General features: G+C 36.4%; 1 protein-coding gene across 1 annotated transcript in view; it reads left to right on the top strand.

Moving 5' to 3' along the window:
* The window catches only part of DIAPH3 (diaphanous related formin 3), a 510,843-nt gene that overhangs the window by 276,501 nt on the left and 217,708 nt on the right, over positions 1-16,634 (top strand). Inside the window, 1 exon segment of the mRNA XM_030311865.1 lies at positions 8,961-9,090. Within this exon segment, the coding sequence (XP_030167725.1) occupies positions 8,961-9,090 (130 nt within the window).

Genomic DNA, 16,634 nt, shown 5'->3' with positions numbered 1-16,634 from the left:
AAAAATAAATAAACGTTGAAAAAAAAAAATTTAAAAAAAAAAAAAAGTGGACAGATCAATGAGACAGAATAGAGAGCCCAGAAATAACTCCACATAAATATAGTCAAATCTTTGACAAAGAAACAAAGGCAATCAATGGAGAAATAACAGCCTTTTTTTTTTTTTTTTAAATTTTCTTTGAATGTTTGTTTATTTTTGAAGGAAAGACATAGCATGATCAGGGGAAGAGCAGGGACAAAAGGAGACACAGAAAGCAAAGTGGCCTCTAGGCTCCACACTGTGAGCACAGAGCCCCATGCGGGGCTCAAACTCACAAATCGCGAGATCATGACCTGAGCCGAAGTCGGATGCTTAACCGACCGAGCCACCCAGGTGTCCTGAAATAACAGTCTTTTGAAGAAGTGGTGCTGGAACAACTGCACATAAACATGCCGAAAACAAAATAAAAACCAAACAAAACAAAACAAAAACTGTATCTCCATACAGACCTCAGGCCTTTCATAAAAATTAATTCAAAATGGACATAGCCCTACATGTAAAATGCAAAGCTGTACAACTTTTAGAAGATAAGAGAAAATTCAGGTGACTTTAGTTTTGTCAGTGACTTTTTAGATAGAGTACCAAAAGCATGATCCTTGAAAGAAAAATAGTGAGAAGTTGGATTTCATCAAAATGGAAAACTCTGCAAAAACACTTTTAAGAGAGAAGATGGGAGTGCCTGCGTGGCTAAATCGGTTAAACCTCTGATTCTTGATTTCAGTTCAGGTCATAATCTCATGGTTCGTGAGGTGAAGCCCCATGTCGGGGTCCATGCTGGCAGCGTGGAGACTGCTTGGGATTTTCTGTTTTCCTCTCTCTCTTTCTGCCTCCCTCCCTCCCTCCCCCTCACTCTCTTCCTCCCTCCCAACGTCAAAATCAATAAACTTAAAAATATATAAAAAAGAAGACACACCACAGATGGGGAGAAAATCCTTGCAAAACGCATATCTAATAAAGGACTTCTATCCAAAATATATAAATAACTCTTGAAATTCAACAAGAAAACAATTAAGAAATGGTCAAAAGACCTGACCGGACACATCACCAAAGAAGATTTACAAATGGCAAATAAATATATGAGCAGATAGCCAACATCATAGTCAGCAGAGAATTGCAAGCTGAAACAATGAGACAACGTACACATCTATTAGAATGGCTAAAATCTGAAACATTGGCAAGTTCAAATCCTGGCAAAAATGTAGTACAACAGGAAGAGAATGCAAAATGGTACATCTCTGTTGGAAGACTGTTGGGCAGTAACCAAGTTAAACATAAATTTAGAATTCAGTGATCACACTCTTACTTACTTTTAACGCCTTAGTTATTCAAAGGCGTTGAAAACCTGTGCACAAATGTTTATAGCAGCTTTATTTGTAATTGCCAATATTTGGAAATAACTAAGATGTCCTTCAGTAGGTGAATGGATAAACAAACTGTGATGCCTCCGTACAATAGAATAGTGTTCAGTGATAAAAATAAATGATCTCCCAAGCCAAGAGAAGATTTGGAGGAAGCTTAAATTCATGTTATTAAGTGAAAGAGGCCAATTTGAAAAGACTACATACTGGATGATTCCAAATATATGTATGACTCTTTGGAAGAGAGAAAATTATAGAAATGGTAAAAAGATCAGTGGTTGTCAGGGGTTGTGATGGAGAGAGAATACAGAAGATTTGAATAAGAGCACGGGGAGTTTGGGGATTGGGTGGGTGAAACTCTTCTGTATGATGGTATAATGGTAGATATATGATCTTCATTGTCCACCCCCCTACAACTGTAGAAGGCAGCAGATCTTAAGAATAATGTCATCAGTTGTGACAAATGTAACACACCCATGTAAAATGTTACTAATAGGGAAATTTGGATGGACGAGAGGGTATATGGGAGCTCTGTATTTTCTGCTCATTTTTTTTTTTCTGTAAAGTTGAAACTGCTTTAAAAAAATAAAATCTAGGATTTAAAAAATAAAAGGTAGAACATTCAATTTAAAATTTATGTATTTGGTCCATTTATATTAATTAAAGAATACTGAGCTGTTTTAAATGTCTTGTGGATAAGGAGGCTATATAAATAAACAGAACATCGAACAATACAGTAGATAATGTAATAAGCTAAAATTTTTACTACAGTGCAAAAATTCTTTGAACTCTGCAGTTTTTGTAGTTGCTAAAATCCAAAAGAAATAAATTAAAAACATAATTCAGGGAAAGTGGGGGGGAGTATGAAAGAAACTAGCTTATAATTATAGAAATCCACATTATATAAAGCATTTTCTTATTTAATATTTAAACTCTCATCATTTTAAAATGAAAACTACACAATGAATAGAAATTATTTTCATATATGAATATCACAATTTGTCTATTTTTTTACCTAATATCATTTGATCTCTACTTTAAAATCATTTTGAAAGTTTTATTATAGGTAGTAATAGTTATGGCAGTGACCTAAATGATGTTAAGCATCTTATTTTATTTAAATTAAGATTTTTATTTCCATTGTAGGGAGATAACCAATCTTTTCAAAAAAATTAATCAGCATGGTGATTATTTTTTTAATGCAGTTATACACATATCAAAAAACATTATTCATTGTATAATTGTGGTTTTCACTAGTGAATTTTTCCTGGCACATTGCCCTTCTTATCTAAGCAAATATGATATTTTTTTTTGATAGTATGTGTTTACACACCTATTTTCATGGGAATACCTTTAACTTCTATTTAGAGTTCCTATTTCGTACGTTCACAAATCGCTTTATTCTGCATAGGATTTCAGATGGAATGTGATGTTCGTACGTATACTTGTTCAAGTCTGTTAAAGGTTAAACTTAACAGCTGTCTTTTCATCTAAACGTATTCGAATAATATTTTGTCAGCACTAATCTATTAGCAATGTTGAAAGACTTGCTGTTTCAGTGATAAGATTTAGGTGACATTTTATTAAATTTATAGATACAACATTAGAAAGAATGGCATGCTCTCAGAACTAGAAATGACCTCAAGGTAGCAGGTGTCTGTTTTTAGAGGCTTTTCAGGCTAAAATTAGCAGGTTGTAGGGTTTCACTATTTTAAATTGCATCTGTTCTTTTGTTGTCTTACCTGCCATTTTTGTCCACCGTGGTTTTGAGAAATTTGTTTATTCTGACACATAATAATCTAAAGATTTTTGTAGAGGAACTGTATTTTGTAGTGGTTAAGAACTTAGGATTCAAACAGACATGGGTTCAAACCTTGGGCTTATCAGATAGTAGTTATATGACCTGGTGTATGCTACATCATCTCTCAAGTCTTTTTTCTCCTCTTTAGTAATGTGTATAATACTAGTTCCACCTAAAGATGTTTTGTGTTTTAAGCACTAAAATATATCCTTTTTGACTACTTCTGGCCTCAGGGTAAGTGTCACATAAGAGCTACTGCTATGATAGTATCGGTGGTATTTGTGTTAATGGCATTAATATTAATATTGCCATTATTATTTATAATAAAAACTGATCATTAATATTATTTCTAATATTAATCATATTAATTGCCATACACAAGTTAGGGTCTTCTAGAATGTTCCTGGGGCAATTACAGATTCTCGTAATTTTGTCATTTTTATGGTGTTCAGCAATGTCTCCAACATCCAGAGCAGTAGTGCCGTTTTGATACATACTTAGATAATAGAAGCATAATAATGGAAGTAGAGCTACTGATTTGGCAATACTCTTATGATTTAAGTATCATTAGTCAAAGAGTGTGGGACCTTTGGATTCTGAGGATCACCAAAAGGATACTCAGTTTTTATTTTAGGAATTTTTCTTGTGATTAAAACGATGGAATATTCTTTAAATGTCATCCGAATTTGTGCTGAATGGCTTAAAAATATTCCAAAACACTGCATTATAGCTACAAAGGAATTCTACTCCAGAGTGACAAGTAGGCCATGATTTATTACAGGATCTTCTTTTAACATTATTTTGTCTGAAATGAACAGAGCAGTTGAAGAAACTCCATCCATCTTTGTGTTTATTTGACATCCATGCTGCATTAAATGTACCTCAAAGAAACAATATACAAATAAGAAATTCTACTTAACAGTGATGATTACTCATCAGCAAGATACATCTCTTGGCAATAAAACAAAAGGAAGCCTGTCAAGCAATGTCTGTTAAAATTTAAATAAAGCATAGTTTTTAAACCTAAATGAATTTTTAAAGCAAATATTTTAGCTTCATTTTCTTTCCAAGAGTTAGCGTTACAAAGTGTGCTCAAGTGAACTGTTCTTTCTCTCCAACAAAATTAGCACCATCCCCCCAGCTTTCCTTATTCTTCTAGTTCAGTTGATTATATATGATAGGAGTAATTAGTGGAAATAAAATGTGCCCCTTTTGTTCATGTTTATCAAAAAGTGAAAAAAAAATTGAGCAAGTGCGTAAAAAGACTTTGATAAATATTTTGTGCATTTATGCTTCTGGGAGGTGCCCTTTTTTATCCTTTTTTATAAAGTGACATGGGGGAGAAGTAGAGGAGGGAATAGAGTAATTGACGCAGGAAGAATAACTTTGTGTACTTTTTCCTAGAAGAATGTTAGGACCTGAATGAAGATTCTCCAACCTGGAATTTAAAGCCACATAGCAGTTTGTAAATGAGACACCATATGTTATCAACAAACAGTTGCCATCCTTGTTTCTTATCTAAACTTATCATTTATTAGGTTTAATTTCAAATTTATTTACTTAGGAATTTTATTTTATTTTTTTGGTCTTACGAATGTTAAATACAGATTCTACAAGAATGGGAGAATTTTGCTTCCATTTACTATTCAGTGGACATACTTTTGAATATTAGACTGTTGCCAATACGCTACCTGCTAAGCAGTTGATGTTTTCAGTAATATAGCCAGAATAACACTCTGCCCCATAAATTAGTGTCTAGCTCTGTGATGGTCTCTGAACCACTTGAATTTTTGTTTGACTTGTATACTTAACATTTACTAAACTGGTAGATGCTATAAACTATATTCCAGAATTCCAATTCTGAATTTTTATTGCTCATGAATAAAGATCGAGATTGATCTCATTGGTTGTTGTTAGATCACAGAGATTTCTTCATACATTTAATCCTAGCAGTGGCTGGCTATTTAGTTGCATCATACATAGTACTTACTGGAAAGCTCTTTGAGGGCTTTGCAAATTACAGAGGTAGATGGTGCTTGTGCTAATCAACATTCTACACAGGCCGTGTATCTAGTTTCACAGGAAAGGAACATGGTTGAAGGGGAGGGGTGTAACCGGCAGCAGTGGGGAGCTGAGAGTCCACAGAAGGGATGCTGTTCCCAAGGCAGTCATTGCTGCCAGGGCGGAGGGAGAGAGAAGAGTTTATTATTAAGGTGTTTTAAAAAACAAAAACAAAAGACAGCATTTATGCTAAGTCTTGGCTGTACAAGAGAAAAATTATTTATGAAACTTTACTACTTTTACTCTGTCCTTATCCATTAACCATGATAGTGTGAAGGAAATTACGGATTGAAAGGTAATTTAATAAATCCGATTGGCATTCTCAGTATATGTGAAAACAAACTGAAAGATTCTAACAGCCGTTAGCATGCAAAAATAACTTGTGAACTGAGATTACAACTAGGTTAATTCATTTTTATTCTAGTATTTTTTTTAAGTTTATTTATTTTGAGAGAGAAAGAGAGAACGAGGGGGGAGGAGGGCAGAGACGGAAGAAGAGAGAGAATCCCAAGCAGGCTCTGCACAGTGTCAGCATAGAGCCCAACAGAGGGCTCAATCTTAGGAACCATGAGATCATGACCTGTGTCGAAATCAAGAGTCGGATGCTTAACCGACTGAGCCACCCAGGCGCCCCTATTTTAGTATTTTTAAAATTAGATTTCGTTATGTCTATCAACACTTGAGTCTGCTATAATGTATACTTAACATTTTTGGAGTGGAAAGCGAATTTGGAGTCTCTTTTTTCTGTCCAGTCCCATATTCTTATTTTATCTGTGTGAAAACTGAACTCTAGTAACTTATCAGTGACCATGTAACTAGTTAAAGGCACTGTTTAGCTTTACCAGGTCATCCACACATGTTAGTGGCAATTAATCTAGCTAGTTAGTCAAGTCCTTTATTGAGATATGCTTTTTTTTTTTTTTTTTAAATTTTTTTTTTCAACGTTTATTTATTTTGGGGACAGAGAGAGACAGAGCATGAACGGGGGAGGGGCAGAGAGAGAGGGAGACACAGAATCGGAAACAGGCTCCAGGCTCTGAGCCATCCGCCCAGAGCCTGACGCGGGGCTCGAACTCACGGACCGCGAGATCGTGACCTGGCTGAAGTCGGACGCTTAACCGACTGCGCCACCCAGGCGCCCCGAGATATGCTTTTTAAAACACTCAGATGGATGTTGTGGTTTATGTTCCTTTTAAAAAAGGTATCAAATAATGGATTGTGTCCTATCAGTCAGTTTTTAAGGTGCCATACTTAAGGAATCATACTTTTGATTTGCATGTTGAAAGGCCAGTGTAGCATTTAAATCTATCACATGAGTAATCATGAAACTCAGGTTGTGTGGGAGGGTAGCTCTGTATTTCCAGGAATAAGATATTTTTGTACTAATAAGTAATGTGTTTGAACATTTGTGATGGTAGAGTTTATCTCTCCTAATTCCACTATCAGATATTAACAGTTGTTTGATACTTGTCTGATAATGATATGACATTTAGTGATGTAGAGTTTTAAAAAAATTACATACACACCCACCCCCATTTGAACTGTTGGAAAGGAAGCAAGGAAACAGGGCTGTCCACAACTAGGTATACCAAGAATTTCCAGCTCCAAATGAACTCTTTGTACAAAAGAAATGACTTTCCCCCTTTCGTATGTATCTGCTCTGAATAATTACTCAATTATAGGGAATACCACCAGATGACATATTTGCTTTCTATTCACCCTCAACACCCCCATCCCCAGTTACTACACAAAACCTGAGCTGGCTTCCATTTATTTTTTATGTTTTTCGCATCATTACTTCTCCCTTCTGGTTGCATGCCTTGGCCACTTCAGATTAGAATTGTCTACTCTAGTCTTCTCTTCAAGCCTCTGTCCAGCTTCCTTTCATTCTGTGTACTGGTTTGCATTCTTTTGATCAGCTGTTTAGCTTTGGGGGCTGAGGGCTCACAAACTGGTGACCTAGTCCAGTATGTTCCTCTGAGTTCTAGCCAGACATGGTCAAGAGTTTATCCACCCTCGAGGGAGAGAAAATTGGTTCTTTGGAAGCAAAAGTATCTTGCTGTTTTTATGTGCAAAGCATAGATGTACATACAGTACATAAACAGTTACCCAGTATACCGATGATTTAAAAATTTCATAAGTGCACGCAATTAAGAAAAAATGCCTAAAGATGCTCCTTAGCCAGCAATAATGAACGACAAAAAAAAGGTTGAGAAGCATTGTTTTACACCTGTATCAGTCTACATCCTTGTTGGGCATTTTTAATTGGATCTCACTTAAAAGCTTTAAACTCAACCTGACCAAAACTGAAACTGGTCTCTCTTTGCCCACCCCACCTAAATTTGTTTGTCTGTCTTTCCACTTATTCCAATTAATGGCACCGCCTGGGTTTCCATGCCCCCTCCATCCTGTTATCTCCATCCCCAAGGCACTGCCTCTGCTCAGGCCTTCTTTCCCTGACTGAATTATTGTTACAGCATTTTAAAGTTATTCATCCTGCTTCTGTTCTTACCTTTGCTTTTCGTCTTTCATCCACACTGCACTAGAGGGAACTTTCTAACTGCAGGTCTGGTCATCTCTTACTCAATTTAAAAACTCCCAATTCTGGGGCGCCTGGGTGGCTCAGTTGGTTAAGCATCCAAATTCAGCTCAGGTTCCAAATTGATCTCATGGTTCGTGGGTTGGAGCCCTGCATCAGGCTCCGTGCTGACAGCTAGGAGCCTGGAGCCTGCTTCAGATTCTGTCTTCTTTTCTCTCTGCCCCTCCCCTCTTGTGCTTGTGCTCTCTCTCAAAATTAAATAAAGATTAAAAATAAGTTAATTAATTAAAAAATACCCCCCCCCCCGATTCTTAAGGATCAAAATCTTCTTTCCTTTGCATGGCATACATTTCCTCCTGTTTTCTGGTCTTTTCTGATCTTCCCAGATTTATATCTTTCTACGCTATCATCCTCCTCAACACACACTTTTATTTTGGAGTCATTCAGACTCCTCAAATGTGTCATTTTCTTCTTCATCTATGGCCTTTTTAAAATGCTGTTCCATCTGCTTGTGATACTGCACTTTTGAATTTTCTTCCTCCCTTCCTAATCCCATACTACTTCCTGTCTACCAGTGTTCAGTTCAGATGTCCTGTCCTCTTAGGCATACTTTGTGATTATTCTTAGTATACTCTTTGTCACACCAGGGTAAATTGTGTGTGTGTGTGTGTGTGTGTGTGTGTGTATGTAGGTATGTATGTATTCCACGCCCCCCCCCCCCAGTAAACAGCTTCTTGAGGAACTCTGTGTCTTTTTTGTTATTGTATCTCCAACTCCTGCAGTATCTAGTAGGCATTCCATAAATATGTGCCAAATTAAAACAAAGAAACTAACGCCTGGGGTTGTTTTAAGTACTACTATTATATAGACTTTCAGGTTACACTGTTGTCCTAAGTACTTATCATACATTTGCTGCATAATAAATTGCATAATAGATTAGATTAAACTTATACTTTCTTTCCAACAGACGTTAATGACGTTACTTAAACCAATTCATAAAGTGTAGCTTTCAAGTATTTAAACCTTTGCAATTCAAAAACAGAATTAACTAATTTTACAATTGACTTAGCTTTTACCTATAAAATGTAGTATTAATGTAATATAAATAGGCAGAATATCAAAATATTTTTTACTGTTTTTTTCTCCCTCTCATCCTATTTAGCTAAAGGACACGAAATCCACAGATCAGAAAACAACACTACTTCATTTTCTGGTGGAAATGTGTGAAGAGAAGTACCCTGATATCCTGACTTTTGTGGATGATTTGGAACATTTAGACAAAGCTAGTAAAGGTTTGTGATTTTATAGAAAATATTTCACTGCTTTGGGTCTTCAGTTAATATGCAAAGACCGAACATAGTGCCTTTTATTTGAATATACTTGCTACTTTGCCACAGTGATTTACTACTGAGTATGTCATTTTAAAAATAGAATGTCATAAGACATTTATTTTATGAGTTATCATTATTGGAACTATGAGTTTAATGGTTTTATATTAGAAAATGAGGCCTGAATTAAAAAATACATTATTTTGTAGTTTGTACCTTATGAGTTCCCCTACCAGCCCCACCCTCTGCTGCCCGCCCCCCCTCCCCCCCCCCCGCCACCCCTGTTGCTGTTAAGATGCTTCCTTGGTTCAGTGTCATTCACTTGGGGACAATTGTGTATCTGGGCCAAGCCCCAGTAATCAGTGGCCCCAGTTAGCCTAAGTTCTGAATCTATCTCTATCCACATTGAAGAGACAGACTGCATACTTTGTCCTAGCAGAGAAAATTCCATGCAGTCCTTTCTAATACCCAGATAGCTAACCTGCTTCTGGTCCTTACTGGACTTAGATCAGGTTGCAAAGGGTCATGAGAGGATAGGACCTGGTATTAATGGTTGGTTATAATATGATTTGAATGTGATTTTTTGATCACTTAAAGAATCTAGTTTTTATTTATATATCATTGATTTTGTGGAAAACATTTTACATGCTTCAACAACCAGTTTATGAATACACATTTGTATGAATACATACATATACGTACATCCTTTTTTGTAAGACAACTCATTTGAAGTGATGGGATATCGTTATTCTCACTGTGTTGAGTCCTGGTCATTAGAAACGTCAGACTATTTTTGTAATCAGTTTATTCCCTTCTTAAAATTGGAATTTGTCAACTTAAGGATACTTGTTTTTCCCCTATATTTTAGTAAATACTTCTTCTTAAACAAACAAACAAACAAACAAACAAAAATCACTTTTATCATTTTCTACTCCCTTTAAATAGTTTCCTGAGATGTAGGTTTCTTTAAAGTATCTATCTCATGCAAGCTTTTTGAGGGTGGGAGGGGGTTAGAAATAATTAGTCTGGATTTTTAAGACCCAAAGTAATCTTTTCACTTTATTTTTTGATCTTGCATGTGAATATAACAATACTGAAATTACTTACTTTGCCCTTGTGCTACCTTAGAATGTCTTTGGTATAAGAAGATAATGACCAAGTATATATGCATTCATTTAAATGGAATTTAAGAAGGGAAGATAATCAAATTATTTTCTCATATAAAACAATGAGATAGGGCAACAGGGCACAGAGGAAAAAAATATTAAAAATAACTCTAAGTGGTTGATTTATTAATTCAAGAAAGTAATTTCTCTAAAATGGGATTTCTGAAATTTTGGGATAAAATGTAAGTAAACAGGCTGAAAGAGAATTGAAAGTGGATGTTCTTGATGAATGGTAAGCATGATAAGTTAAAGAGAAATAGATGAAAAAGTTATGCATAATGCTTTGAAGTATAGAGAAAGTTCTTTTTCTGGAGAAAAGAAAGCTGAGTAGTTGATACATTATATCAATGTTAGGTCTTTGGCAAGAATTAAATCCATGCAAGCATGTTCTGATAATAACAGTTTGCATGTCTGACCACTTCTCCATCTTTCCTCCTGGTTCTAAAACTGAACAGTAAGTTGGAACATACTTCTGTTTCAGATGTACTTTTTAGGACAGAGTTTATTTTCTACCAGTTTTGCTCTAAATTAAGTTTTTAAAATGGCATTTATCTATTTTGACTCATTTGATTGTACTTGAAATTCTCTATAAATATTTTAATATTTTGCTTTTGAAAACTATTTAAATTTGATAAGGGCTTACAGAGTTGTAACTCGGTAATTAGATTCTTTTGTTTGTTTTCTTTTTTGGTGTTTCTGTGGGGGCATTCTAGAGCCTTGGATGCTTCTCATTTCCATCTGTTAGAGCGGAGGCGTGCATATGTGTGTAGGTCAGCAGACAGTGTGAATGCATTTCACTGGGAGCAGCCAACTTGATGTTTGAAATAGAAAAACCATCACTGAGATAGATATATATAGATACCGATATAGATATGGATGTAGATATTATATAGTATAGGTGATTGTTGAGCATAATTTCTTTGTGTGATTATATTATTCTATTAATGAATGAGAATTTATAGGAATGAACATGAGTTTTGGATGAAATGAGTCTACATTTGCTTTGGAAAATTTCAGTGATTTTATATTATATATCATCGCTTAAAAGTTTCCATATTTGAAGTCTCCTCAGTGAGCTATATCACATGAATTAAAAAGTACCTTTGTTTTTGAGACATAACAAATCCTGGCCATTAAGTCCTCGTGGATCAGCAGGGGGATCTTTCGTTGCAACTAATGAGCTTACCCGTATGACAATTTTCAAAAATCTACTTCATTAGGGCTGCTTCTTTTCTAAGAGATAATGGCTTACAGCTTTTCTGTTGTATTTCACTGAAAATATTTTGGGTTATTATTGTATTTCTATATACCATTGCAATATTTCTTTTTTTTTTCCCCCCTCCTGGACTTTTAAGATTGAATACATTGTCTCTTATCTAAACAGTTGAAGTTTAATGGACTCTAATCTGTGAAGGTTCTATTGATTATTTCACAAGAACCTGCTTCATTATTAAATTGGAACGGTATTTTATTAATGAGTAGAAAATATGACAAAACTCTGTGGGTTGGGGGAGTGTTTTCAGGTAAAACCAAGGTCAGTTTATAGTGTCACCTTGTTCAGCCCTGTCTCTTCGGGTTCTCATACCTCTGCCATATATCTGTCTTCTTCCCTAGGTAGTCTAAATTCTAGAAATGCCATGTAAGTCCAGTCTGTAACTCACTTATTCATTTGATAAGCCTGTGTTGTATGATTGCTCAGTGTCAGAAACGGTGCACTTGCTGCTGGCCCAAGGTTTAGCGTCTGTGTCTTGGTGGAACCCAGGCTCCCTCATTGGCACCCGGCTCCTGTTCCACGGGTCCCTCTTAGATTCTCAGTACCCTTCACTTCCACCTCCTGTTCGATGCAACTTCTAAGTATTGCCATTGTTATAAGCCTAATACTGAGCCCCACTGTGCATAAAATACGGCTCTTAATTCCTACAGCCTTGACTTCTTCTCCCCAAATGTTATTTACTTGAGAAAATCCTTTTTAGTACCTTTTCTTTTGATTTCCTTTTTCTCATTCACCTTGCCTCTCTTCAGCCTTCAGCATGCCAACTGAAAGCCGCGTGGTGGATTTTAAGTTAAATTTGTGGAAAGTGGCAGCTGTGGCCTACGATGTTGCCTAGCTCTCTCCTTTATCGAGTAACTTAGAGTAAATGTCACCTTCCCTCTGGTGCTTTTTCCTGGTCGTTCCTGGGAGCCTCCCCTAAGTTTCAGCGTGCTCTACTCTTTCCTTATGCATAAATACATACGTTTTCCAGAAAATTCTTAGACCTTATTTAAGAACTAGGAGTCCAGCCTGGAGACTGTTGCTGGAGCTTTTGGAGATGGAATTAGCTTCTAGAGAAAGGGCAGCCTTCAGTGAATTGTCAGAGTGGATTTAATGATTGCCCACTTCTAATGTTTTTCACTTTTTTCCATTTCCATGTGTTTAGCTTTCAGGAGCATTCTTTGATGTCTTGTATTTGATTTTTGTCCTCTTCATTTTATTGACTTCTCTGCTTTTAAGACTGTTTGTTTGATTTTTAGCTAGTAACTCCTTGCCCTGACCCAAATATTTGTCTAATCAAATACATCTCCAATTCCAAAGCCTTGTGACTTTCCAGCATTTTATGATAAATGGCTTACTAAATACCAAATGTTTATCTTTTATTCACCTACTGTGAACACTTAGAACACTTCATTTCCAGGTGGCAGCCACCTGGAAATGCCTAGTGTTTGGAATTTCAAATTCATCTGCTATAATAAGTAGAAAGCATTTTTGAAGGCTCCCATTGACCTCCTTGTACTATAGACTTCTAAAAATGCCAATTAAATTTATTAGTTTGATATATATTTTGAATATTCAGGATTAATTATGAATTCAATCACATTTTACACATTCCATGTGTACTGTAAATACATAAAAATATTCATTGTGCGACAGACTTAATAACATAAATAGCATTGTGTTTGTTGGAACCATTCTGTCATGGAAGTCATAGGTTACAACCTCATAATTTTGTGAGATAAATAATTCAGTTGATATTACAAACCAATTGTAGGATATTAGAGTTTTCTGAAAATACACATTTGTGTGCATTTCTGTCAATACAGTGAAATAATTTGAAAGAACATGGTGGGGGGGGGGACATTTATAATAAAACAATTTAGAGAAGACAGCCATGTTAGGGTATTACTTTAATTGAATTGTCAATAAGGAGCACAAAAATATATTCTACTAGGAACTGAATTCTGTCTCCATATGTGGAAGCCCTAATCCTTAGTACCTCCAAATGTGATTGAATGTGGGTTTAAAGAGGTGATGAGTAAATTGAGGCTCGTAGGGTCAGCCCTAATCCAATCTAACTTGTGTCCTTATAAGAGGAGGACATTTGGACAGATAGACAACGGGGATTCGCATGCACCCAAGACCATGTGAGGAGACAGCAGGAAGGTAGCCATCTATCTGCAAGCCAAGAAGAGAGGCTTCAGAGAAAAACAGATTACTGACACCTTGGTCTTGGGCTGAGGAACTATACGAAAATAAGTTTCTGTTGTTTAAGCCACCCAGTGTGTGGCATTTGTGATGTGGCCCTAGCAAACTAATAGAATAACTTAAGACATTTTTCTTGCTGAGGGTTTTTTGGCTATAGAATAGAGTAGCCTATACAGAATAATTTTTTACTTTATCAGATCACTTAAATAGTCGTAGACCTGCTGTGTTAGATGTTCACTAGCAATCAATTTAGGGATATCAAAGCCTTTTGTGCAAACCATGAGTTATCACATGATTTTACATAATTGCAAGTATGCCTCAATTCCTTTTTTGAATAGACATGACACAGATTAGTACATATATGAGGAAATATTGAGGCAATCTAAATAAATATATTCATGAATGTTCACATTTAATTTCAGGGTTAGATCAATGGCATCTCCTAGATTTTATTTTAGAATGCGTTTTACACTGGTATATTAGAATGTTTTTACTCACTGTATCCCTGTGTATATTTCTTTACCACCTACCCCTGTTTTGCTACTTGAGTAGTTGTAATTTTATTATAAGCAAGTAGCCAATAAAGGCTAGTAACACTCTGAGTTCTCTGTTGACCCTTTTCTGAAAGGGAAGTGTGGATGGATGGTTGTGCCTTTTTTTGCATCATCCTATAGAAATAGTGAAAACATTTGGGGTCTCCTACCTGTATAGCAGGACTCTGCAGATAGATGGTAAAATTACAAGTTATATCTGGGAAGCTACTTTATGACTCCTATGTAGCTAGGTCTCCATGATCTAATTTGACAATCTGTACCCATCTAATAAGTATACTTAGGAATTGTAAAATAATTTTAATGTCACTACAAGCCAAACATAATAAAAGACAAATTTATTTTCAAAATGTAAGTCACATACAGGTTTGCATATATGTCCTAAAAGGGCAGTATTTGTGCAATTTTATATTCAGATTAACACTTTTAACATAAAAAGGTAGGATGAAATATAACTGGGCCATTCACAAGGTAAATACAGGATTTACGAAAAACATATATAGTATACTGTGAGCACAGTCTACTGGGAAAAGGGCCACAAGGTCCAAGTTGTCTGATGAATAGCATTTTATTTAAATTGTTCCAGTTTATTTCCAGGGATTGTCTGTATAGAGTTGGCATCAAAAGTTTCAACTGGAGACTTGCGTGTCAGGTTGTATTGCACTGTTTCTCTGTGCAAATATAAACTATTTTGAAAAGCAGCATAATGGAATGCAGAGAGACCATGGCCAAAGTCCCTAGAAGGATTAAGGATTCTTTAGACTGACATTGAGGAACACGAGGCATGGAGGAACTGTACTTCCAGCTCAAGATTGCTTTTTGAGATACTGAGCTGAGAACATTTCCTGAATCGGCTGCTGCTTGGGCTGATAGATGATGATGAAGAAGAAAAACACATCAGGAAGACCTCTATATCTTTTTGGAGGTTAGCAGACTGAAAGTGGCATCAATACAGCATTAATCTTTTCAAGAAACTAACAGTTTACAGTGTTTGCAGATTTTTGGCCAGCTACAGATTTGAAATAGCTACTCGAACAGTTCTATCAGTGTCACCTATGAGCCATATCTAACATCAAGTAACAGGACATCAAGTAACAAGACAGGATCAACAGTGACAACCAAGGTCTTAGAGCTCTCAGACTGCCGACGGCGAAGCAGTATTTACTGCACCTCAGTTTTGCAACATGAAGTGGAAAATTATAAACAAGGTGGATGAAAGAAAATTTCAGAATGAGAGCCTGCTGAAGGATAGCTTAACAAAACAAATCTGTGCACAATGAAGAAACCTAAGCAGTGGATGCAATAAACTCACTTCCGGCCATCTGCTGAATGTCGCTGCTCACACGGTTGACGTGTAGCCAACTGGGTGAAGAGGCCTGGGTTTGCTCAGATGCTGCAGGTGAATTGCCAACCGCTCCCCAGGAACCAGGCTATATGCAGCTTGTAAAGTCTTGACATAATAGTTGTATTAGCTTCATAGAGCTGCCATAAACCAGTTACCACATATTAAGTTCCTTTAAACAGCAGAAATATATTCATTTATTCTTTCACTATTCAGGAATACAGAAGTCTGAAATCAAGGTGCTGGTACTATTGATTCCTTCTGAAGGCTTTCAGCGGGGAGCCCTCTAAGGCCTCTCTTAACTTCTGGTGGCTGCCAGCAAGCTTGCTTCCATTTTCATCTTGTCTTCTCCTCTGTGTCCCTCACCTTTCTTTGTAAAGACAGCAGTAGGGGCACCTGGGTTGCACAGTCGGTTAAGCATCCGACTTTGGCTCAGGTCATGATCTCACAGTCCGTGAGTGCGAGCCCTGCATCGGGCTCGGAGCTAACAGCTCAGAGCCAGGAGCCTGCTTTGGATTGTCTCCCTCTCTCTCTTTTTCCCTCCCCTGCTTGTGCTCTCTCTTTCACTCTCTCTCAAATATAAATAAACATTAAAAAAAAAAAAAAGACCCCAGTCATTTGATTTAAGGGTCACTCTAAATCCAGGTGATTTCATCTTGAGATCCTTAACTGATTTCCTGTACAAAGATCCTATTTCCAAATAAGTCGCATGCTTAAGTGCTACATGGCCATGAATTTGGGGGGTGGGAGGAATACTATTCAACTCCCTATAGTCGTCCTTGTCCTCACTCCCATAGCTGCCCTGATACAGCACCATCATCTCTGAGCATCGTAAAATGGTGAAGTGCAGTTACACAGATAGACATATATATGGAAAGAGTTTGTCATTATGTTGTGAAATGTTTTGGTGTTTAAGGGCTGTTGTTGATGAGCTTGTGAAATACCCTTCCCTTTCATCGTCACATGCAAATACTACAGCAGTTAAAACT

This window comes from Lynx canadensis, chromosome A1, assembly GCF_007474595.2.
Source record: "Lynx canadensis isolate LIC74 chromosome A1, mLynCan4.pri.v2, whole genome shotgun sequence".
Lineage (NCBI taxonomy): Eukaryota > Metazoa > Chordata > Mammalia > Carnivora > Felidae > Lynx > Lynx canadensis.
This window is presented reverse-complemented; position numbering and strand designations above follow the sequence as displayed.